The sequence below is a fragment of the Sebastes umbrosus genome, chromosome 5 (assembly GCF_015220745.1).
Source record: "Sebastes umbrosus isolate fSebUmb1 chromosome 5, fSebUmb1.pri, whole genome shotgun sequence".
NCBI lineage: Eukaryota > Metazoa > Chordata > Actinopteri > Perciformes > Sebastidae > Sebastes > Sebastes umbrosus.
The window spans coordinates 29,182,422-29,207,595 of record NC_051273.1 but is presented as its reverse complement, the minus strand read 5'-3'; the positions used below and the strand labels follow the sequence as shown (position 1 = coordinate 29,207,595).

At 41.2% G+C, this 25,174-nt stretch overlaps 1 protein-coding gene across 8 annotated transcripts in view; it reads left to right on the top strand.

Annotated features, from left to right (window-relative positions):
- LOC119487799 (phosphodiesterase 4D interacting protein) overlaps positions 1-25,174 on the top strand; it is a 114,311-nt gene that overhangs the window by 76,698 nt on the left and 12,439 nt on the right. For 7 of the 8 annotated variants that reach the window (XM_037768804.1, XM_037768803.1, XM_037768800.1 and 4 more), the window contains 15 exons: positions 128-223; positions 1,082-1,219; positions 1,309-1,488; positions 1,842-2,036; positions 2,115-2,363; positions 2,611-2,776; positions 6,338-6,450; positions 7,269-7,438; positions 7,886-8,192; positions 8,288-8,465; positions 8,661-8,777; positions 9,901-10,372; positions 11,952-12,187; positions 12,319-12,367; positions 23,652-23,920. In XM_037768804.1, the coding sequence (XP_037624732.1) occupies positions 128-223; positions 1,082-1,219; positions 1,309-1,488; positions 1,842-2,036; positions 2,115-2,363; positions 2,611-2,776; positions 6,338-6,450; positions 7,269-7,438; positions 7,886-8,192; positions 8,288-8,465; positions 8,661-8,777; positions 9,901-10,372; positions 11,952-12,187; positions 12,319-12,367; positions 23,652-23,920 (2,935 nt within the window). The remainder of the gene's footprint in view (positions 1-127; positions 224-1,081; positions 1,220-1,308; positions 1,489-1,841; positions 2,037-2,114; positions 2,364-2,610; positions 2,777-6,337; positions 6,451-7,268; positions 7,439-7,885; positions 8,193-8,287; positions 8,466-8,660; positions 8,778-9,900; positions 10,373-11,951; positions 12,188-12,318; positions 12,368-23,651; positions 23,921-25,174) is intronic. The other variant, XM_037768805.1, reaches the window with a different exon arrangement.

Genomic DNA, 25,174 nt, shown 5'->3' with positions numbered 1-25,174 from the left:
ACTTGGAAAACTTGGAAAACGTCCTCCTTGAAGAAGTAAAGGCTGGCCACAGAGTGCATGTACAAACACACAAACACACACACACACGCTGGTGTGCACCGACTGACTATTTTTTTTTTTTAATCAGGACTACTGTGAGCTGTCAGAGGATCCAAAGGAGAAGAGAGACTCTCTGCTTCAGAAACTCCGCCAGCGTATCAAGGAGAGAGACCGAGCTCTGGAGGTAAACAGCACACACACACACATACACACACACACACACACACACACACACCAACTCGTGTGAGTTGTTTTTTCCTTGTGGCTGGTGTATGAGCACTATATTGTGTATCCACCTTGTATTTTCAGTTCAAAACGTCACAATAACATCCGATTTTTTTGTGCACAAAATAAAACCAAATCTATTCTAACAACAGAAAATACATGTCGTCATCATGGGTTTATTTATCTATTCATTTATGTAGTCTAATTTAATTCGTGCTCCAGTTCCTTGGGTAATTTTCATGCCTCTGCGTCGGCGGTAGTCGTGGCCGGAGACATTATGTTTTCGGGTTGTCCATCCGTACGGACCGTTCTCGTGAATGTGATATCTCATAAACGCGATATCTCAGGGAATTTCTTCAAATTTGGCACAAACGTCCACTTGGACTCAAGGATGCACTTATTAGAATTTGGTGGTCAAAGGTCACTGTGACTTCACAAAGCATGTTTTTGGCTATAACTTAGGATTTCATATTCTAATTCTGACATTTTCACACAAATGTCTCATAGGATAAAATGATGAAGTGATGACATTTTGGACAGACATGGATGTAAACTGAAATTTGACTGGTTGGTGGAGGCATACAACCGTGAGGCAGTAATTCTAGTTTATTTTGTTCAACCTTTATTTACTCAGGAAAGCATTGAGATAAAAAATCCAGAAACTTTTAGTGCCATTTTGGAGGACTCCTAGTGGTAAAATAAGACACACTGTGATTACAGCCCAAGGCTCAGGTCAAAACTCAGTTTAATACGGGTCATGCTAAATCTAAACTGTCAGGTTCGGTGATGATTGATGCTTTTTTTTGCCCAACCCCAGCGAGCGGTGGACGACAAGTTCCGCAGCATGGAGGAGAAAGAGGAGGACACTCGTCGGCTTCAGCTGCTGCACAGAGAGAAGGAGAGAGACCTGGAGAGACAGCGCTGCGTCCTGTCCAACAACGAGGAGACCATCACTGTAAGAACACACACACGTCACACTTCTTCTCCCTCTCCCTCTGCCACCTCCACCTCTCACTGTTGGTCCTATGTGTGTGTGTGTGTCAGAGCCTGGAGGTGCTGCTGCGTGGTAAGGCCGTGGAGCTGGAGCAGGTGTGCGACGCCTGGAGGAACGTTCAGCGGCAGCAGCAGGAGAGCGAACAGAGACAGAGCAGCGTCCTGAGAGAGAGAGACGGCATCATCGGCCAGCTGCAGGCGGCGCTGCACGCTCGCACGCAGGAGGCCCAGGTACAGACAGGAAGTGGATTTATTAACACATTAATATCAGTTATAATAAGTTACTCTGCTTTAAATGAAGTGCAGCTGCAGAAGAAAATGTCTTTTTCACTCCGTCTGTGACTGTGCCCATAGTGTCATATTTATCAATTTTAAGCACAATCCTATGATGAGCACTCAGACAATTTCAAGATTTTCAAAATAAGGGCGTACTGTGTTTCAAAAAAATATCAGAGATTCAAGGAAAACATTTTTTTTTTCAGTTTGAACAGTTAAAAACAACACAAAAAACACATCTGTGATGTCATCACCGCTCTGTTAATTTTCTCGCTGTGGACTCGTGCTTCTTCTTCTCTCGGCTGCAGGACCTGCGCTGCTCCCTACTGGCTCAGATCCAATCAGCTCCCAGCGATGTTCTGGAGGAGCTGAAGGTCCGCCTCCAGCTCAAAGACCGCCTCTTCCAGGAGGTGCTGGCCGACCGGTCCCACCAGGCCCAGGAGCACCAGGAGCAGGTCCAGGATCTGCTCCGAACCATCAGCTCCAGGGACCAGTACATTCAGGTAGAGCAGAGGAGATCAGTAGAAGGTTCAATATGAAGTCGTATATGTGGAAAAAAAATGACACCAGTCTCTTTCCAGGACTCTGCGGGCCGGCTCGGAGAGGTGATGACAGAGCAGACGGGGAGACTCCAGGAGCTCCGCAGGCAGCTAAGCTCAGGTGTCGGATCGAGGTCAGACTCGGACTCGGCCGTGGAGCTCCAGGCCCTGCAGGAGGAACTAAGACTGGCTCTGAGGAGGGAGAAGGAGAGCCGGGAGCTGAGCTGGGGTCAGGCCACCAGGGTGGACTCCCTCACCATGACGCTGCATGTGAAGGAGGAGATCATCAGGGTCAGTGAGACGGATCCCTACATGTTTCATATGATGTTTTTAATTAATAATAATCACACAAGAAGAAGCCAATATTCAAATCATGACAGTGCTTTCCAGACTCCAGTTTTGAAAATGCAGCTGCAGCTTTCTGTCCTCTGATAAACCAATATTTGATGTTGTATATGTGTTGCTTACTAATGCATGTGTGTGAATACATGTCATGGTCTCCTGTGTGTGTGTGTGTGTGTGTGTGTGTGTTGTGCAGGACTTCCAGCGGCAGATGGTGGAGCCCTCCAGTCTCACGCTTGTGGAACGGTTGACCCAGGAGGTCCAGGAACTGAGGGAGAGCCTGGTCCAGCAGGCCGGTCCCCCAGCCAGGGGCCCCGTCCTGGGCCGCGATCGGCCCAATGGCAGGCAGCCTGAGTTTGGAGGTGGGCATCAGAGAAGCATGGGACAGTATCTGTAACGGCACCAGGGAGCCGTGGCTGTGGTGTGGGGCTCCTGCTGTGGTGGTGGTGGTTAACAGACTTTAACACATGGGATCGTCTGGGTGTGAATACGACTGAACATGTTTGCATTGTAACCAGTGTTGGTGACATTTTCAACAGTTGTCATTCAGTACTCACCACAGGTCTGCACGCTTTTTAACACTTCTTAACTTTCATTAATGACACGGTTAATTGCAGAAGTTTGAAGCCCTTAACAAGCAGCATTGTTTTGTTTGACCTCTTTTAGATCTTATGACATCGGGTTAAGTATCGACTCAACCCTGACAAACTTTAAATAGTTTGAAAGCAAAAAGCCTCACAACTTCATGAGTGTAACCTATTTTAAAGGGCCAGTGTGTAGCATTTTGGGGGATTTATTAGCAGAAATAGAATATAATATTCCTAACTATGTTTTCATTAGTGTATAATCACCTGAAACTAAGAATCGTTGTGTTTTCGTTAGCTTAGAATTTTTAGGTGACTCTAATGGTTATAATTAACTTTCATGAACTGAAAACACACTTTGAAACTGTTAAAGTTGTAAGACGAAAAAACAGAGACGACTCCCAGACCGAACAACACCGTGGTAGCGACCTGTCAATCACAACGTAGCCACACCCTAAAGCATCCCCTGCTTTATGGTCTATTTGACTCTTAATGGGACCATGATTTACTAAATGAACATCATGCTGTATTGAAGAAGACTTGAAACTAGCGATTGAGACCATAAACTCATGTTTACAATGTTTACTGAGGTAATAAATCAAGTGAGAAGTAGACTCATTTTCTCATAGACTTTATACAATCAGACTTTTTTTTGCAACCAGAGGAGTCGCCCCCTGCTGGCTGTTGGAAGGAATGCAAGTTTAAGGCACTCCTGCATTGGCTTCACTTTTCAGACACCAGAGGTTGCCCACTTGCGGGTCCTCTTCCACTGAGCCAGCCATGTTGTACCGCCATGTTTCTACAGTAGCCCAGAATGTAACTGCACAACTAGATGCCACTAAATTCTACACACTGCTCCTTAAGATCCCAATATCACTGCAATAACTTGCTTAATTTGTAACAGGAGTGCATAAAAAACAGATCAGTGAAAGAAAAATCTTAAAAAGTCAAGAAGAAGCTGACATTTACACCATGGCTGTAGCCTCGGTAGTTCAGTATCATTCTGACCTTTACAGTAAAGGATCGTGACTGTAATCGATTGTAATTTTGAAGCTTGTGCACAAAAAGCAGGGCTCTTGTTGAGTGAGGGTTTGAGCATAGAAGGAAATATCCACCTATAAAAAAGAGGTCGGTGGAGGTCATATTCCAAAATACAGCAAAAAGTAAATAAATAAATCAAAGATACATAAAATAATTGATAAATACTAATAACAAATGTCCTGATATTCATCAAAACACAGATAAATTAAAATCAATGATTGCACCATTTAGGACTTAAAGTCTGAAACTTGCTTGAATAATTTTTGTTTTAATAATTCATTTTGTAAATATAAGATGTTTTTCTAATTATTTTATCATTTTGGAACAAAAATCTTCACATTGGGTTTTGTCTTGAGTGATGGCCATGTTTTATTTAATTGTTTTAATGTTTCAGTGCAGTTAAATGTTAAAAACTGCTTCCTCTTAAACATATTTTCTATTTTGTATGAGTCAAAGCATCATTTACTCTGTGAAATGGGGTTGTAAATGTTTTGTGTTTGGTTACGTATGCCAGTTATAATATATTACTTTATGTGTGGGTGCCTTTGCATGTTCAGCAGCTTGAATGAGTCTGTTTCTGAATGCTGCGGAAAACTCAAGTTTGTTTTACTGAACAATATGAAATAATATAATGAAAATATAATCACATTCCACATATTGCCTTTATGTGATTATGATTCTGTGTACTTAGTCTATAGCTGTCTTTTATGGAGAAAATGTTTGCAAATATGAGTTTGCTTTTGTGATTTAATGAGACTCTGTGCAATTCAACAACCATCAGTTCCACCTCTGTGGTTCAATATTGATGAATATTATCATATGATTGAGTGTCACACTGGAGCACAGTAAGTATGAATGTTTATTTCTTCTTAGTGATCTTCCCATTAAACTGAAGAATGTAAAGTGTGCGCAGACTCCATAAAGGATTCAGCCACATTTGTTGGATTGAAGATATTATATTTTATTTATACATTTTCAGACCCTAACGTGTAATTGAGCGGTTTCAATAAATAAACCTGCGGTTTGTTGCATCATGCATTTGTGATTTTAGGAGGTTTGAAATAACAGTTTACTTTTATATTTGCACACTGGCCCAAGTTGTTTTATGCCCTCCCAGTTGCTATAGTGACATCCTTACAGTACATCTGTCTCCACTACATACATGAACACATATACGTATGTACTTAGTCACCAAACACAAATGTTTTATATGACATGTATAGGATAATTAACTCCAATTTGAATGGCAGTTAATAGAACATAAATATCAGGTTATTCCTGGTTTTCAGTTTGCAAAGCTACCCGGGCCATACCAGTTCAAATTCCCCAAGAAATGTTTGACTAGTCTCCCTACATTATTCACAATTATATTTGCCCCCACATGATGGTCTAAAAAGGGTAACAATTCTCCACACTGTTAGTAATATAATTCTGGTGGAGAAACAATAACTCCCCTCATTTTATTTTAATTGAACTTGCCTAAAATAGTCACATATACGATAAATATTTTAAAGAACATCCCAATCAATCAAACCAATTTAAAAACCCACTAATTTGTCTGTAACAGTAGAAAGAAAACTCACAGAATCAATAATCTAACTTATTTTTTACTGAGGACATGACGTCAATGGTTTCTACAGCCCTGAAATTCATATTCATATGAGACCAAATCCAAGCAGTAATGAAACACAGAGGTTACGTAGTTCAGGAAAATGAATATGGCTCTGATGATGCTAATAAGAGCCAGACCTGCCTCAGCCTTTGATTCATTTCATCACCAGTACATTCAAGAGAAGTCAAGGCCATGATTTAGCTCACTGCATGTAAAATTCCCCAGGCTCAGATTACCCATAATCCTGTTCTGTTTACACATCTTAAATTTTCAAATCCATCCATCCTATTTTCAGTGGCTTCATACTGAATATTGAAGTTTAATCACATTCAAGTGCAGTTAATAACGGAACGATCCTCATATCAGTGACCTACCAGCTCTTCATATGTACAGTACATACAGTTAAACTCATGTAAGTTCTGCTCCGTAACAGATTTTGCATTAAATTGCATCGTGATGAAAGAGAAGAATGTCAGCTGATCCAGATGAGCAGCTATTTCAGAAATAAACAGATGTTATCTCCGTGTTGACAGTGTGACACTTAGTAGGATGGTTGCTGGTTTTTCTGAATTGCACAAGTAGTCACAGTAGTCACAAAGTAAACAGACAACTGAAGTTGAGAGAGATGTAAAAAAAGTCTTTCTAATGGCAGAAATGTAACTTATTTTTTCTCCTACTTCTTGCAGAACTGAGCTCAGAGGATGAGGACGAGGCTGATGATGATTTGAACAGCGAGTACACTGAGAGCGTTGATGAAGAGGAGTCCAAACTGGGGGTCCGGTCTGTGGCCAACATCAAGGTAGGAATACGTTTGATCTGAACGTCTGATCTGAGCTTACCTTTCTGAAGATTTTTAATAACTTTGAAGCTATTAAAGAGGGGATTTAAAGGGAATGGAGGTTAAACATCCCAGGATAAACTTGACAAACTTTTATTGCTATTGAGGAAGTTAGTCAAGGGCTGAGAGGATCTCAGGAGCTTGCATCTGAGAGGGATGAATGAGGATTTTAGCAGTATATAGTTTTAATAGTTATCTAATAAGAGAGCTTTGTTGTTTTTGACACTTTATTAAAAACATTTTTTTTTAGATTTCCCTTTAAACTCCCTTTAATACAATCATTATTTCTGTGATTTTGTAACTGTTGTGTGGTATTTCTTTTTACTGTTTATGTCGCATTTTGTTGTGTACTTTTATTCTGAAAAGTCTGGCCCTTTATGTGTGTGGTTCTCATTGAATAACTGAGAGAAAGATTCAGCTATTTTGGAGTTTATATTTAGATCTAATGTTTATTTGTGTAGATATTCTGACATTCTGATAAATGCACCGCAACAAAATGCATACACGGAATAAAGTATAAAGGAGATATCTTAAAATCCACTCTAAAACTTCTTGTCAGGAGCATCAACAATTCAAACTAACTGTCGTCAGGAAACAGATTTATGTCTGAGGGCATGAAGCTGCTGTGAACTTTGATGTTTCATCTTGTATTTCTGGTTCATTTACATTAAAGATGCATTCAATAACACAACTGTAATTCTTCTTGGCTGTGCTCTTATATAGTAAGTTCCACCTCAGGGGCTCATAGCTAATTGTTCAGAAACTGTTTGTCCAAACAGGGTTCTTCTGGAGGTGCAGGAAAGCCTCCATCCCAGGATCTGTTGTTTGAAGGTCAGGGACTGATAGAGGTCAAACAGCTGGTGGAGCAGAAGAGGGCGGTGGAGAGAGAGCTGGGAGAGCTGAAGGCTCAGCTGGAGAAGGCCGGCTTCTCCTCACTTTCACAGATGAGGTAAGACGATTACCATAAGAATATAAGGCTGAATGTGTACTTCTTCTTCTGTGCCACAGAGCTCTATTGTTGTTCAAAAACTATTAAAAACACATCAATGAGCCACACTGTTGCACTGGGTGACATGTTCCTTCATCACCATGAACACACACACTGTAGTTTGTTTTGACTCAATCCCACCTATACCGTCCTGCTGCTACAAATAACTCACTAGAGCACCAAATGTGGATTCATCCGCCGCTGAAAATAGTCCCAAACAGATGCACTTTTTCCTCCTGTTGATAAAAACCAGCTGTGACCAGCTGTTTTAGGGAAGTACTGCACCCTTTTTTTTTTTAAATGAAGCTATATATTTGCGAAGTTAAAGATGCATTAGGCAATTTTTTTTGTTCAGTAGAGGGCACTAGGTTATTTCTAACCGTCCATCTCTCTCTGTGTGTTTTAAAGGAAAGCTCTGTTCAGCCTTCAAGCAGAGAACGGACATCTAAAGCATCAGCTGACTGAAGGCCTGCAGCCCGAGAGTAAACAGCAGAGTGATGACCAGGAGGTGTTGGACGGCGAAGAGGAGGTGGAGGAGGAGGAGGAGGAGGAGGAGTTGGATGTGACCATAGAAGGGGTGGAGGAGGATGTAGAGGAGGAGGAGGAAAGCTCTGAGATGTGGGACGCCTGGGACGGCGAGCTATCTTTGTCGCAGACCAACATCCAGAGAGCCAAGAGACCTGAGTCACTGCACCTGCTCACCAACTCCTCACAGGTAGAACAGACAGGTCCTGACTCCACAAGGACTAAAACTGTCCCTGGAAATAAATCCATTCCCTTTTTTAATGTCTTCTCCTGCTTGTCATCCAGGACGTCCTGGACAGCGAGCTGTCAGCGGGTCAGCCACAGGGCGCCGCGTCCTCGGTGACGCGTGAGAAGACGGGTCGTCTGCAGCAGAAGAGCAAAGAGTTGCAGGAGAGGCTGATGGTGTCTGAGGCCACAGTGCAGGCTCAGGCCGAGCAGCTCAAAGACTACAGGGAGCTGCTCAGTGAGTGGACACACTGAGGACTCATCTAAAGTCTTATATGTTGTGTGTCAGTAATGTGTGATTGCATCTATATCTATTTAGCAAAACAAGCATATCAATTATCAAAAAAATTGAAATGGATGCCAATGATGTCAACTGCAATCACACTGGAGTAAAGCTTCTTCTTCTTCTTCTTCTTCTTCTGTGTGTCTGCAGCGGAGACAGCAGTGCAGCAGGACAGTAAGCAGGTCCAGGTGGACCTGCAGGACATGGGCTACGAGACCTGCGGCCGCAGTGAGAACGAGGCCGAGAGGGAGGACACCAGCAGCCCAGGTATGTCCCACTGTTACACACCGGCTACACGAGGGCTGGTGAACCAAAGCCAGCCCTAAGCATAGGCGGTGTAGGCAAATATATAGGGGCGCCATCCATCCATAGAGGCGCCCCAAATGAGGGGAGAAAAAAAAATCTAAATTTATAACTTTTGCTATTTTTTACTAATACTGTTTTAATACTATTATTTCGAAACATTACAAAAAAAGCCCACAGCAACATAACTACGTAGCCTATTTTCTGGTTTGACCGCAGCATCACCGCGGCGCATCAAGTCATCATTCTTTTCAGTGTGATCTGCAAAGCTTGATCTCAAAGACATGAAGCTATGCCGTGTCTGTGTGAATGTACGAACACAATGATTAGTGGCGGAATGCAAGCAGCATGAGCTAAAATCTTGCCAAGGGCTCCAAATTTCTGTAGTTGTAATTGTAGTAGCATCATAAAAACACTAGAGGGAAGCAAAGGACGGTAAACAGTAGCATCTGCACATTAAAATATGTAGCTGTTTATGCATATTTGCTTTTAAACAGTAAAGGCCAAAAACACACCTTTCTAAATACTATACACATACCGTAAAAGTTTAATATAATTTAATCTGGTTTTACTTTTAAATAATTTTATTAATATTAGTAATTTATTCTCCCATGTTTTTTGTTCAATAGTGTGTAACTATGTTGAAGTGCTATACAAATAAAGGTATTCTTATTATATTATTAATTATATTATTAATTAATTATACATTTATTATCAGATTCTATCTCTATAATATATCTTTATACTACAGTTTTATACTACAATTTAAAGCTCAAACATATATTTTAATTTGTATAGCACTTTTCCAAGATGCAGAACCTCAGTTACAGTATACAGGTGTATAATTAGATTATAATTAGACACACATCTCATAACAGCACCACAAAGTAAAGCCCTTAGAATGGCCTTAAACTAATCTTAAAACAGTTTAAATAATCTTCATACACACATTAGTTCTAGTTAGGTGGACCCAATCATCTGGCACCAGAGTGTATGTGATAATAAAGAATGGGAAAGTAGTTTTATTTTCTGCTTAGTGCTGCTTATAGTAAACTGATGAATGTGTGTGCTGTGTGTTCCCTGACAGAGTTTGATGACCTGGAGATGTGCACGTCTCTGGACTGTGGTTCCCAGTGGTGGCCTGCCGGCAGCAGCAGCAGCGCCTCCACCTTCACTAAAACCACCACCCAGAGCACCGGTGACGGAGACGAGTCTCTCCAGCGTCTCGTCGAGGACCTCCGCTCCCAGCTGTCCCGTTCTCAGGGAGTGATCCGCGGTCTCCAGAGCCGGCTCCGGTCCCTCTCCACCTCCAGTGACTACGGACCCTCCACACCTCGCAAGGTCAACTGGTCCTTCAAGGCCTCGCCCTCCCAGAGCGGGGCGGAGGACGACGAGGGCTGGCAGTCGTCCGACGGAGGTCCTCTGGCTTCGCCCAGTCACCCTCACCCAGACAAGGGCCTGCAGGAGCTGGTGTCCCGCGTGGACGCACTGGAGGACCAACTGAGGAAAGGAGGCAAAAAGTCTGTCAGCGAGGACTTAAAGTCTGCCACCTGGCCGGGGTGAGTCACAGGAAACTACAATTTCCCTTTTATATTTGGAAAGTTGATACCTATATACATGACCAAAAAATGCTTGTATGGTCCTTTTAATTAAGATCATATAAAATGACAAGAAAAGAAGAACTTTTTACCGTAGCCTACTAATACAGGTCAGTCCGGTCCATTAATCAGTGCAGCCACGAAGCATCCCGTCGGTATCAGTCCATCCATGTTAATCAAGTGGAACCACAGATGTTTTTATGTAAACTCAGCTGCCTGACAGACAGTCAGAGGGGATTAACTGACACGAGAATGGAACACGCCGTCCCATTTGCCGTGTGAGACCAAACTGTAACTACAGTGAAGCTTTAGTGCTGTCCTCATACGTCTTAGGAATCTCCCCTAACAACAAGTGACCCTGCATGGAGTCCTGAGCCCATGCATTAGAAGCTACAAGAGGCAACAGACATGACATGCATTCATTGTGTTCCTATCAGTGTTAGCAGAAATGGAATAATATTTATTAAATCAAATTGATTGTATTTAATATTTATAACTATGTTTTCATGAGTGTCTAATTACCTGAAACTAAGAATCGTGTTTTAGTTAGCTCAGAATGAGCCCTTCATATCTACATAGGGAGCGGGTCCTCTTCACTGAGTCCGTCATGTTGCTCTGCCATGTTTCTACAGTAGCCCAGAACAGACAAACCAAACACTGGCTCTAGAGAGAGCCTTTCACATTTTTTACGTTACCTAAAGACCACCGTAATTCTCCGACACGCTTGTGAAACTGCGGTAGTGTGAGCCACAGAGTGCAAAACTGTGGTAACGCCAGCCGCCGTCTGACTTCTGTCGTTAATGTAGTGTTATTATGATAAGGACGGCCTCTGAGAGAGGCAAACGGCGTTACTGCGGTTTTGCACTCAGCGGCTCACGTTACCGCGTAGGGGTACTCAGTTGGTTGCAATCTGCAACCTCACCACTAGATGGCGCCAAATCTTACACACTGTACCTTTTAAAGACAAAAACACTCATAATTTAGGATAAAGCTATTGAGCCAGTTACAGAAACTGATCTTCAGATCATTATCATTGTGAGAAAATGTCTTGGTCATACAGACAAAACTACGTTTAAAAAGAGCAGAGGGACATCTGCTATCTAAAAGTATAGTAGTTATTCATTTTTATTTCCAATTCCATTAAATCATAGGTTGGACTGTCCGTTGGTTTTGTCACATCTGGACATTGCCTCACAAATGGCAGAGAGTAGCTACGATGATCTGTAAAAGATTCAGACAGGACAACCAACTGACTAAACTAGAGAAAAGGAAACATTTCTGAGTGGTTTTGAATTGGAATAATTTAATATTCTTTGTAAAAGAAAATCCAGAATCAAATTACTTTTATAAAAACATTTTGAAGGCTGATTGATGAATTTGCTGTAGTTATTTTTTTTTCCTGTTGACCCAAGGAGAGGTAGCTGATCAGAATAACAAACATCAACAGCAGCAGTTCATTTGTAGCGTACTATTTAGTTTTAATGTATTATCTCACAGATTGTCAGGATTAACATTCATTTCTCTTTTTCTCTTTGTGTAGTAAATTCGACACTCTGATCCAGGCTCAGGCCAGAGAGCTGTCTCATCTCCGCCAGCGGCTGAGAGAGGGTCGTGGCGTGTGCAACATCCTCACCCAGCACCTGAGCGACACCACCAAGGCCTTCGAGGAGCTGCTGAGGGCCAACGACATCGACTACTACATGGGCCAAAGCTTCAGGGACCAGCTGGCTCAGAGCGGCGCTCTGGCACAGCGGGTCAGCGCCAAGATCAGCGGACGTGAGTGGTCTGGCTTTATTTACTTCATTATGTAATATACAGCCAGACAGACTTCATTAATAGGCTGTCTGATTCATTTAAAAGTGTAATTAAATATATAAAACCAAATGCTATTATTATATCTGCTACAGGAGATCATCCTGAAGATCCAGATGAGAAGACAGAGCTGCTCGCCATCCGGTCAGTGCTCATTTACTCATCTCTGTGTGTGTTGTGTGTGTATGTGTGCACGTCTGCTCATGTTGTGTCTCTGTTTCTGTTGTGGTGTGGAGTTCTGCATAACAGCAGGTTCGATGTCGGTCAGTGGAAAGTTTTGCTGTGTGACGTTCAGGTCGATGTTTGTTCCTCAGGGCAGAATAATCCGATACTCACTCGATAATGAGCGATGATCTCACAGGATAATTAATGACAGAGATAATTGGTTAATTAATGAGGGAGGGCTTGATAGACATCTGACTAACAGAAGGACACATACTGTAGGCTAGATGTCTCTCTGAATGCACTTCCTTGTGGATTCTTTGGGAATATTTATAGAAAAATTCCTTTTAAACACCTTTAAAAAACATTTTTCAAACTCATAAATGCATTTTTATCTGCAGTCAGTGTCAGTTAAAGGAACAGTGTGTAACATTTAAGGGATCTATTGGATGAAATGGAATATAACAAATGTGTTTTCTTTAGTTTATAATCACCTGAAAAGAACATTTTGTTGTGCATTCGTTATCTTAGAACGAACCGTTTATATCTACTGTACATACGGAGCGGGTCCTCTTCACAGAACTGGCCGCCATGTTTCTACAGTAGTCCAGAACAGACAAACCAAACACTGGCTCTAGAGAGGGCCATTCAAGTTTTTGCGTTGGCCACAATTTTCCTTCACGCTTGGCACAGTTGGTTGCAATCTGCAACTTCACTTCATCAAATCTTACATGCTGCACCTTTAAGGCGCTTTTTTTTTCTTTTTTTTTAAGTTAAAATTGGATACATTTTATGATGAAATAATGACAAAATATTATGTTTTTTGTCTTTTTACTACACTAGTAATGTGTTGGGGCTGTGCCTTCTTCACTAATATATATTTCACACATTCTGGTACTGAGAAATTAGACAGTAACTTACCCTGTAGGCTAAGTATTCATGTGATTTTAATTATGACCTTCAAAATCTTTCAAATGTTTGCATGAATATTCTTCTTTCTTCTGTTATGTAACATATTTTACATAACATACTTTTATTTGATTTGGGCTTTTTTCATAATCATCATTACATTTGAAAAGTTTATACTAATAATTACATTTGAATCAGAGATAAAGGGCTGCTCTTTCAAAATTAAATAGACTCAAAGTTATACAGTTTCAACCCTACATATTTGTGAGATAAGAAAGAGTCAGTCAAACTAAATATTTCTGCGCTAACCAGTGAGAACATTTGAGAAAATCAGAGAAAATCTTCATCTTATATCTGTGTTCCTCTGTGCTGTACGCCTCATTTGGTTTCTTCCACTCGTCTTTTTTCTTCCACACCATGTCAAGTCTTATTTCCTGCTGCTGGTCGCAGCTGGCTGGACGGCTCGCTGTTCCCTTCAGCAACTTGTTAAGTCAGCTGCTCTGACATCACTGCATTACAAAACCACAAAGTCCTGCAGGGCAGAGCCGTGATTGGGCAACCCGGTCTGCACCCACCACCACACATTCATCCCAACCATGCAACTCATTAGTTTTAGCTGGGGAGTCGTGACCAGCCGGGCACAGCTGATGTCCGAGCGGGGACCTTAACTGTCCAGTCGAATGGTCAGCTAATTAAGCAGACGGCAAAAAGAAGAACAAAAAAAAAAGTGAGAGCAGGGCAAACACTGTTACACAAGAGGAAGAACAAAGGCTGAAGTCCTGCTGTACATTTCTTTGTTTATTACAGAATGAACAACATAGCAATATTTTGTTGCTTTGCCAAGAGCTGAAGACATAATGATATAATGCTGTGTAGCCATTTAAACTACACTAATTTTTATACTATTAATAAATCAAATTGTTGTGTGTAATGTGAAAGATTTCGCTCATAGTTAAAAACCCATTGAGAATTCCCTCAGTAGATGTAGATGTCACATAGAAGTGGTTTACATCATCTGAAAGTTGGGTCTTGAACATTAATTTGAGAGGCAGCTCAGCACCGTGTGTCAAGTTGTTCTAGTCATAAATCAGAAATAAACATGAATTAATTAATTAAATAATTAAATAATTAGTTATTTAATTAATTATTAAAAATGTTAAAAGTATATTAGGGTTTAGAACAATGTAAATATATGATGGTCATTCCCATGCTCTATTATGTCTCATAAATTGTTGCAGCAATTTTTGGGTTGATACCATTTGTTACACAGATTTGGTGCTAAATTTAACCATTTTTTACCACTCGAGAATTAATAAAGCTGATCAATAATCCCTCCAAAATACCACATCAAGATGCCAAGACCTTGAGGAACACCATAAAAAAAGACATACTGGGATTTGGGATCAAAAACTTTTGACATTTTGAGCCCTAGGTCTTTAGTTTGTGGCTGTAAATTTCCATGAGGCTGTGATTGTCCTAGAGGTCACCACAGGTCATTTTTTACAGTGAGGTCCAATTTTAAAAAAATGGTTTCAATATATTAAATGGCTTCTATGGGGACTAACTTCATCACACATGAATACAGGTGGGCTCATTGGATCAATAAGAGTCTCAGCTTTCCAGTGATGCAATTTATGTAATTCAAGCCTGTTTAGGGACCCCAGTATGCAGAAATGTTCAAACAAACCATTTCAGTGTAGGCGAAAATAACATATTTGTACCGCATTCAAAACACTGCATGGTTTTTGCCCCAAAGTGCATGTGATTATCATAAATTCACATATCTTGAGGTCAGAGGTCAAGGGACACCTGGGAATATGGCCATACCAGTTTTTCCCTCGCCAAAATTTAGCCTAACTTTGGAGCGTTATTTAGTCGACAAGTTAGCATGACATTGGTACCAATGGATTCATAGGTTTTCTGGTTTCAAATGATACTTTTCATATGAGTCTTCACTCTAGCCTTAAAACTGAGCCCAAAACAGCCTCTGAAAGACAGAATAGCGCCTAGGCCCGCCGACGGGCCGTTGGATTTTGGTGTTCCTGCACATTTCCTGTCTGGATTTTTCCACAAACAGTTACTCTAAACAATCCACAAACCTCAGCATGAACATTGGGACTATTAAATGAATATTGCAAATATTTTTTTCTGTCTTTATTATTCTCTGTCTCTTTTAGTCAAACGTAAAAAGCAATCATGAGTGATGAATGCCCTGGATGTTCAGTCACATGTAACACGACACCTAATTCTGTTTCATAACACAGCTCTTTGATTTTCATATCTGAGGGAGATGGAAAGAGTCAAATGGCTATCTGAAAGATGGAAAAAATATCAATTCATAAACTTGTATTTGTAAAATAAATAAAAAAAACTGCTGACAGATGATGAGCAGTTACTGAATGAAAGCACACGTGATTTTTAATAAGTAAGCTAAAACGTGCAAAAAACACTTTAAGCTGGGCCATTGTTAGAAAGGGTCAGTACCGGGTCAAACTCCAATAAACAAACAATGCTCTGAGTAATTAGAGAGAACGAGAGACATAGAGGCAGAGAGAGAGAGAGAGAGAGGCCTGCAGTAATCTAACATCATGTAGTTGCAGCACAGATGGCCGACCAGATGTGAAGGAGAATTATTGAGTGTGTTTTCTGCGAGTCTGCGACAGCCATCTCATTTAGACTGTCCCTCTGATTCTGAGTGTACATACAGTGTGTGTGTGTGTGTGTGTGTGTGTGTGTGCGTGTGCGTGTGCGTGTGCGTGTGCGTGTGTGTGTCGAGCCTGTGCATTAGTCTATGCATTAACTTAATTCACACTAAGACTGTGACATATTAACACACATAACAATCAAGTGGCGATGATGCATGACGTCTGTTTCAATGGAATTGCATTGCTGGGCAACAGCTTGGGTCCTTGTTTACTTCGTGTCAGCTGATGTTGTTCACATTCACTGCAACAGGAAATACACTGGGACACATTTGGAATGTTTACAACTGTGAAATGGTCCATAGAAAAATAACAACCCTGAACCCCTAAAAATTTAAACGTTTTTACACTGCTAATTTGCAACAGAAAATTTGCTTTGAAAGAAATTTTTCTCAACATAATAAGCAAACATTTTTAAAAAACGTATCTGCAAAATGTTCATTTGTTTTCCCTACAACAGCTCTCGTAAAACAACGAAAGCAAGTTTAACATCTTCATGTGTAGGAACTCAAGAGACTTAGTTAAGGTTAGGGAAAGATGGTGGTCTGGTTGAGTATTGGAAAAGTCCACACTGACTGAAGCACGTGACAGGAAGTGTTTACTGTTCAATATTTAACAAAAAACATGATCTTTAACAAGTGTTAACCTGTGTTTTAGGCAGCACAGGATGTAGGATTTGAACCACTGCCCCTGGTATTCATTTCCTGCACTTTGATATGCCCACCATCCACCCTGACGCCCTCTTCAATTGGAAAAAAGCATTGCCAGTGAACATAATCCACGCAGCAACTACATTATTTCAATACGTATTTGGTAGATCTACTCAGTATTAAAAATGTCATTTTAGGAGACAAGCCTGGAAAATAAAAATAAAAGGTACAGTACGGGGCGAAGATTGGCACAACATAAATCAGTACATCACCTGGGAGTACAATATTACACTATTAACACAAAGGAAAAAGGGGAAGCTGTGATTAAATCACCTGTGTTTTCAAGTGTGTTTGTTGTCTGTTTAACCCACAGTTGGGTTGGTTTCACGACTGAGTAAACCCCTTAATCGTCACTGAGTCACCATTGAGTCAGTCATTACAAACTTTCGCTGTGCAGCCAAACATTGTTCAAACCCACAGAAATGTGTTTTATACTCTAGTGGGGATCCCAAAGTTCCTTAAAGATACCAAATCTGCCAGGCTAAATGTTGGGAAACCTGTCCAAAAAATGATGTGCAATGAAGCTGATACACAAGATGTGATACCATCCAAATCCAACCTTAAAGGTCCAGTGTGTGTTGAGATTGCAACCAAGTGTATTGGAGATCCGAAAGCTAAAATATACACATACAGTATCCAATGTGCGCCCAGGTCGGGTGCAAATAGTATTGTTGGCTACTGACACCTGGGTGCTAATAGCATCTGCCTATAATTAAATATCCATTATGTGGATAAATGTAATATACAGTGTGATTTGTACTGATGGCGTAATGCTGCCGAGGCTTTTGCTGCTTGCGTTGGGCTCAGAGCATGTTGACATGGCCTCTAATCAGGTTAAGTTATTAAGACCTCCAATGGGGAGGGAAATAGGTCATGAGCAGCTAAACGCAGAGAGAGAGAGAGAGAGAGAGAGAGAGAGGGAGGGAAATGAAGAGAGAGAGGGAGAGGGAAAGAGAGAGAGAGGAAAACGTGAGCTGGAAGCAGCAGAAGGACGCAGCTCAACGGCGAGCATCAGCTTGCTTCTGCGTATCAGGAGCAGCACATGGTGCTAAACATCCAGCCCTGTTCTGATCTGTATTATGTAAGATTTACTCATCCGAAACCTGGATTCTTTGTATTTGTGGACAGAGGATAATGCAGTTCTGACTTGAATGTATCTGCTATTCCACTTGAGTATCACTTCTTGGATTTTCTGCAAAGCAAAAGCTGTAAAGTTTTCTTCCATCAGTGTATAGCTTCTTCTTCTTCCAACGTGGGACACATTTTTTACAATTTCAACTCAAATCCTGAGGAGAAGAAGCACTTATTTCTGAATTCTTGCACCAGAGAGGAAGCTTGTGTGTGTTTCTGCAGGTGTACAGATGTACAAGCAAGCAGAAGAAGAAAAGAGGAAGTGCTGCTTTGTGGACGGTCATTCATTCGGCTTCTGTTTCTTTCTTTCTTCGATGGGCAGTGCAGCGTGAACACACGAGCCCTCGGGATCCGGACATCCCATTTATACGCACATCCCTCTCCTCCCTCTTCGTGTTGCTCTTTCGTGACTGCATCCCTCCCTCAGGGCTGATGCTGCTGCTGCTGCTGCTGCAGTGTTTGCTGGTGGGATAGGTTGTGTCCAGTGTGGTAATAAGAGGCTTTCCTTTGAGGGCACTATTCAAGACTTCAATGCAAAAAAGACCTATTTTGGGACCAGAGACGGGCAACAGTGGAAAGAGAAAAAGCAAAATTTAGTTGCAAGCAAAAAAAAAAGGAGGAAAAGAGGGATACCCAGAGTGCAGCTGCAAGTTTCCTCGGGCAGTTTTTCGTTCACCACAGAGCTAATTATAAGAATATTTTTAGTATTTTTGCATTTAAATTCATGTCACGCTTCGCTTCATCACACGCTGGTGGGGTCAAATGTCAAAGCTGTGCTTTTATTTGAGCTTCACTCCGGCAATTTTCTTGATCTATGCTGGCAGCTGCTCCTGTCATCAAACCATCTGACTGATCTGCTTTGGTTGGATCTACCATCAACATTTGGACGTCATACTGTTGTTGCAGCAAGTGCACCAAATCCTTTAAATCTGCTGCTGTGTGAATCAACACTTTTTTGTTTTTCTGGCTCCAGTCTGCACCCTCCGCATGCTCGTCTTATAGAGTCTGACTTGGGATCTATTTGGGCTACCACCACCACCACCACCACCTGTGGTCCCAGCCCATACACTCCCAGGATCTGTGGGCAGGTGTGTGTGTGTGTTTGTCAAGGAAGCCAAAATCTATCTTTCTGGGAAGCCCGTACTTAATCGGAGGATTTGCTCTGCTTTTCACCTGATTGCTCACAAACTCAGTCATCCCTCCCTCCATCCCTTTATCCCTCGCTCACGCTCTGCCTGTCCACTGTACCTGCTGTCACACACAGTCTGGTGGGGTCAGGACCGCAGCAGCCAAGCTAATGAGCCAGGCTTGTTTGGCTCTGGAGACAAGGCTGGGAGGAAGAAAAACTGCAACGGAGAACATTTTAAATGACCCAGGAGTCTGAGAGAGAGCAGAGCAAACAGGGGTAGGGATGGTCGGTCAGTAGCACAGGCAGAGGGCCGTTGGCCGGGGTGAAGCAGAGGGGGCTGGAGGTGGCTGATGGCTCCTTTGTGGAAGGCCATGCTGTCGAAGAGCAGCCCGCTATACAGAGACTCTCTGTACTCCTTCTCTCTGTGGGAGTGGAAGGCTCAGGAGAGAGAACTGCTGCTGCTGAAGAAACTCACCGACAGGGAGAGGAGGGCTCTGCTCACACAACTCGAAAAGTAAGACGGACTCAATAAACACATGATAACAACTTTTTTTTATGTAGAACTTTTTTAAAACAACATTACTTCTTTACCATAAGAATAAGTAAAAAAAGCAAAAGTCTCAGAACCAGGCTATAGCTGTTTCCTCATGCTTCCAGTATTTATGCAAAGATAGGCTATAACCACATTTTGACTCGAGCTCCATCCTCTGCTCTCACTATGCGTGTTGGTGCGCAGCTATGCAGCAAGCATTAAATGTTAAAGACAGACGTTGGCCTTCGTAGTTTTTAACGGAAAAAAAACTGCGGAAACAATATTGAACAAAGAAATTCAATGATTGTGATGAAATCAGAAAAATGTAAAGAAACATTAGTTAGACTAAAGGTTCTGTAAAAATGTACAGTAACTAAGAAAACAGGATTTTAAAAAGTATAGAAGGGCTTTCAGGTTAGTTACATTGTACCTCATGACAGGAAGAAACAAAGTAACACCAATGATGAAAAATCAAGAATGCTGTATTAGAAACGTATTAGCCTAAACAGCTAGTATAATTGCTGGCTTGGTTAGCAGTAAACTCACTGCAAAAACTAAAGATTATATTACAACGAGGCCATTTGGAGAACAGACAAAAGATGCCAGTTAATATTTGATTTGTCACATATGTGACAAAATTGTGGCTGTAACATTGGTTGCATCCGAAATCCCATACTCGCATACTATTTAGTATGCTAAAACAGTGTGAGATTTTTTTTAGTGTGATCGAAACCGTAGTATGAAACCAACAGTGTGAATGTGAATTGCACCATTTCCAGTGAAATATTACAGTATGCAACGCTTTACACTATGGAGGCATAAATAGGCTATCCCACAATGCAATACAGTAGCGATGACAACGTTCATAACAGACATTGACGGACAGCTCTGTAACATCAATAACACTTCAATTTGGAAGTATACGATATCACTTTACTAGGCTAATATATACTTTAAATTAGTTCAGACTTTGATTCTCACAAAACTTTGTTTTGGTCACATGGGGTTAACACGGGTTGCCATGGTTACACGTCTCCAACCGGCAAGGAGTCTCTCAGGAAGTGACGACGTAAATTACTACTCAGTGCGTTGTGTACGTCGTGTAGTGTATAGTAGCCTATGCAATTTTGGACAAAGCCAATGTCAGTTAAACGGCTATGGAACAGTTAGGAATTGCTATAGCAACAGAGTACCCACCTGAAACCAGCTGTTGATGTCAGAAAACCATGCAAACATGTACTGTACGTGTTCATGTGCAAGTTAAACAAGTGAGACAGAACATGTTCATTGGTGAGCTTTTGAGGTAATGTAACTTTGGCAGATCCAGGCCAGCTGTTTCCACCTGTGAATAGTCTGTATGCTAAGCTAGGCTAACCACATGGTCTGGGTAAGCACTGTACTTGACATAAAGACATGAAATCAATATCCATCTGAACATCTTACTCTTGGAAAGAAAGCAAAATAAGCATATTTCCTAAAAATGTCTCCCCGGAAAGGAAGCAAAGAAAGTGTTAATTTATGCTTTGCAACATTTTAAGTAACATCTGTCTGGGAAGAAAACACAAGAAATAACAAAGACACATGGAAAGAGCTTTTAACGTGATGTGAACATCACCAGATGGAAAACTAGATTGACTGTGATGTTGAAATCTTCATGTGAATGTGGATCTGTGAGCATGCGGGTGTGTATCAGTCATTGATTTAGATGAATGACCTTCACCTCGGCATCTGTGTACCAACATGTCACTGTTAATTAAATCAGCTGTAGGGGACACACTGCATAAGCAACTTGTGTCATTGTGTTGTCTTGTTGTCCCTCCACCTGCCTCTGTACGTCTGCCCATCCAGTTTTCATTCACGCATACCACATCAGTGTAAATATGTTATCCTTGTAAATGTGAGTCTGCATTTTTACCCTGTGTGATGTGATGCAGCGTCACGTATGCGCAGGTCACTAAGAAGCTTCCCTAGAGTAACGCAATGCAGGCATCAAAGCCTCTATAAGACAGGCCAGATCAGCAGGCAGGTGGCTCACAAACCTGGTACAGCGTTACTAATTAATGCTCTTCATCCTTTACGTCACATGGGCAGCTGATGCAGCTGTTCACACAGTCTCTGGGTGCAGTATTGGTTACTTACCTGGATTTTATTAAACAGTTAGATCATTTTTAAATGATTTACACTTTTATGTTTCCACGTGTGGTTGACAAGTAGCCTATATAACAAAACCTGATCTGATAGACCAGTGTTGGAGCAAGTTGAGGCATATTTTGATGATTTTTGATGATGATGATGATGGTTGTTTCTAGAACAGCTGTTCCTACAGTACATATGTCATAAAAGCTAGGGTTGGTAATCTTTTTCAAAAACATTTTCTATTTTTTTTTTTATTCTCATTACATCTCAGTAAAGCAGTCAATAAATCAAATGCTCTGACAAAAAAAGAGAAAAAAAATCCGGTATCTGTGGCTGTTGCAGGACTGTAATAAACCTGTCCAATCATTTCATTTGGTCCAAATTTGCCAGCGTGCACTCACTGCACTCACTCTTCCACAAGCTGCTAGCTTGACAGCTGTGAGTACTAACAATAGCCATGTTCGTTGTTTATAGTGATAATTTATTTGGGGGAGTGGCTTTGGAGGGAAGCCTGATGAGACGGACTGTCAGTGTTGCTGACTTGGCGACTTTCTCTCCAGATTTAGGGACTTTTGGAGCGAGTGCTGCTAACTACTTTCATTGGAAACGACTTGACAACACTGGGCTGGGTTTTTTAGTTGAATCATTTTTAAAATCTAGTGTTCTCTTGGTAGTTTCTCAACATTACCAACCTTAGCTTTAACGAAAGCATAACCTTTCAATTTGAACAGCTTGATCAGTTAAATCATTAATTCATGTAACTAAACACATTCAAACACACGTTTAATTATTGTTGATTAAATCACTTTAGTTGATTTTTACATTCTATATTTACAGAGCCATTCATTATAGAAATGACTAACATAAAAATCTAATTGTGGGCAAAATGTGAGAATATTTGATCCATTGAATCTTGGATGAAAATATCAAAATCAATCACCACTCTTGCATTAAATACTAACACCATCATCATTAAGCAAACAGCAGTTATGTTTAAAGTATTTGACATGTGGTTCTGCTGCCTGCAGTTCTTTGGATTTGGAAAACAGAAAGCAATCCAACAGTCATGTGTTAAGTCTGCTGTGCTGGTGATTTAAATGTTATTCTAACTGCTCTTTATGATATCTTTCATAGTTTATTTCCTTGATTATTTTGTAGCTAAAAAGATAAACCCATTAATGAAAAGCTGTGAATCTTATATTTGTTGTCTTAAAGGAACAGTGTAACATTTAAGGGGATCTATTGGCAGAAATGGAATATAATATTAATAAGTATGTATTTGGTGTATAATCACATGAAAATATGAATCATTGTGTTATCGTTACCTTTGAAAGAGCCGTTTATATCTACATACAGAGCTGGTCCTCTTCACGGAGCCGGCTGCCATGTTTCTACAGTAGCCCAGAACGGACAAACCAAACACTGGCTCTAAGTAGGGCCATTCGCTCGCATTTGTTTACACGTTTTTGCGTCGGCCACCATAGTTCTCCTACACACTTGGCACACAGGAGAAATTTTTGTTGGTTGCAATCTGCAACCTCACCGCTAGATGTCGTCAGATTCTACACACTGCACCTTTAATGCTGAGGTATTGAAGCCTAATCTTTTTTTGGACCTTTTATTTATTCAGATATCATTTCAAGTGTCCTTTTAAAAGAAGGCCCTGATCAAACTCATACAGTTACGATCATTCATACTCCTGAAGGCTGCTCAGTACAGTCTAAGTCTTATCCACTGAACTCCACTGGAGCAGATGGGTGTTAAGAGCTTTGCTCAAAGGCAACTCAGTCGTGTTAATGAGGGAGGGGCGAGTCTGTCACTTTCCCCACCCAGATTTATCCTGCTGGTCTGGGAATGGAAACCTAAAACCTTGCTTTGTGATATACAGTACATATAGGGGTTGCACTAAATTGACATGGACTTGCCTTTTGGAATAAAGTAAATGGATTAATTTGACTGATAATTAAAACACATATTAATAATACATACTGCATGTTTTATGTGTTTGTGTGTACAGGCTCAGTAAGGAGCTCCAGCAGAAGGACAAGGTCATCGAGTCCCTTCGCACCAAGCTAAACCAGCATCACCACCACCATCCCCCCCATCGCTCCGACACGCCCTGCAGCAGCCACGCCCTCTCCGACACCACCGACCAATCGGATCGCATCTCCTATGTGTCCGACGAGCACGGATCCACGAACGAGGACCTGGATCTGTGCTCCGACGTGGACGCTGCCAGCGAGCTCGGTCAGAAGGAAACACGGACTTGTGCCAGAGTCAGCACAGGTGAGGACACGACACCCGTCCTCCAGCTTCTGGTGGATTTATACACTACTGCGTAATTGTATACAACTAAATGTAAAAAATTGTCAACAAATATAAACCCAAACCAACAAACTGTTAGTCTCAACACTTCCCCAGCCTGTCTATGACACTCAGCACCAAACCCATTGGTTCCTACTGAAGACTGAGTCTTTAAACACACCACACTAATGTATAGTTTGCTTTTTTTTAAAGGCTCGGTAATTCCCTAAAACAGCTCGTCACTGAAATTTTGTTGGGGTCTATTTTCAGTGGCGGATTAATCCACATTTGGTGCTCTTGTGAGTATTTGGGGCAGCAGGACAGTGTATGTGTTCCTTGCGTGGCAGCTGGATTCTCACGTTATGGTCGTGTCTTTGATGGTAACTCACAAATTGCAAAACTTGCAAAAACTCTCGTTGCTCGACAACATATCCCAACCTTAACCATTCGAGGCCAATGCCTAACTGTAACCATCTCGCGAGAGTTTAACAAATTGAGGGGAACCATCTATACACGACTGCGGTTTCTGTGTGTGTGACGCGACAACATGGAGGCGACTGTTTGTTCAAAACAACAATGGCAGCTCAATGGCAGAGGTTAGCGTAGCTGCAATAGCATCAATTATATCAGAACTGGAGATTCTTCATTGATAGAAGAGCAAAGAACGGCACTGAAGGCTTTACTCGATGGAAAAGACCTTTTCGCTCTTCTCCTGACTGGCTTCGGCAAGAGTTTGATTGACAGATGGTTCATTCAATCACCTGCCAAGTATTTTTTGAACGTGCCTGTCCTTTTCCAAACAGTTTCGAAAGCCAGATGGTTCTGTTTAACACACCATCTGACAGTGTGGTTCATTGATGTGTTTTTAATAGTTTTGGACAACAATCGAGCTCTATGGTACAGAAGAAGCAGATATATCGGGCTTTGATACACATACAATACTTGTTAGTAGATATATTTATTGTTGATTTGGCTCTGCACCTGAAATTTATTGACAATAAGAAATATATAGAATATCAGCTCACATGACATTTGTCACATGACCTCTGTAGTATATTCATATCCTCTCTGTTCATCACAAATAACAGAAATGTCCTAGCTACATATAATGCTTTTGAATACAGCAGGCTATTCTTATACACAGTTCGTAGTTATACCTTTGAAAAGTAATGCACTGTAATTCGTATACGTATATGCCACAAAATCAATTTGTCTGTAATCCACGTAATCGTGAAC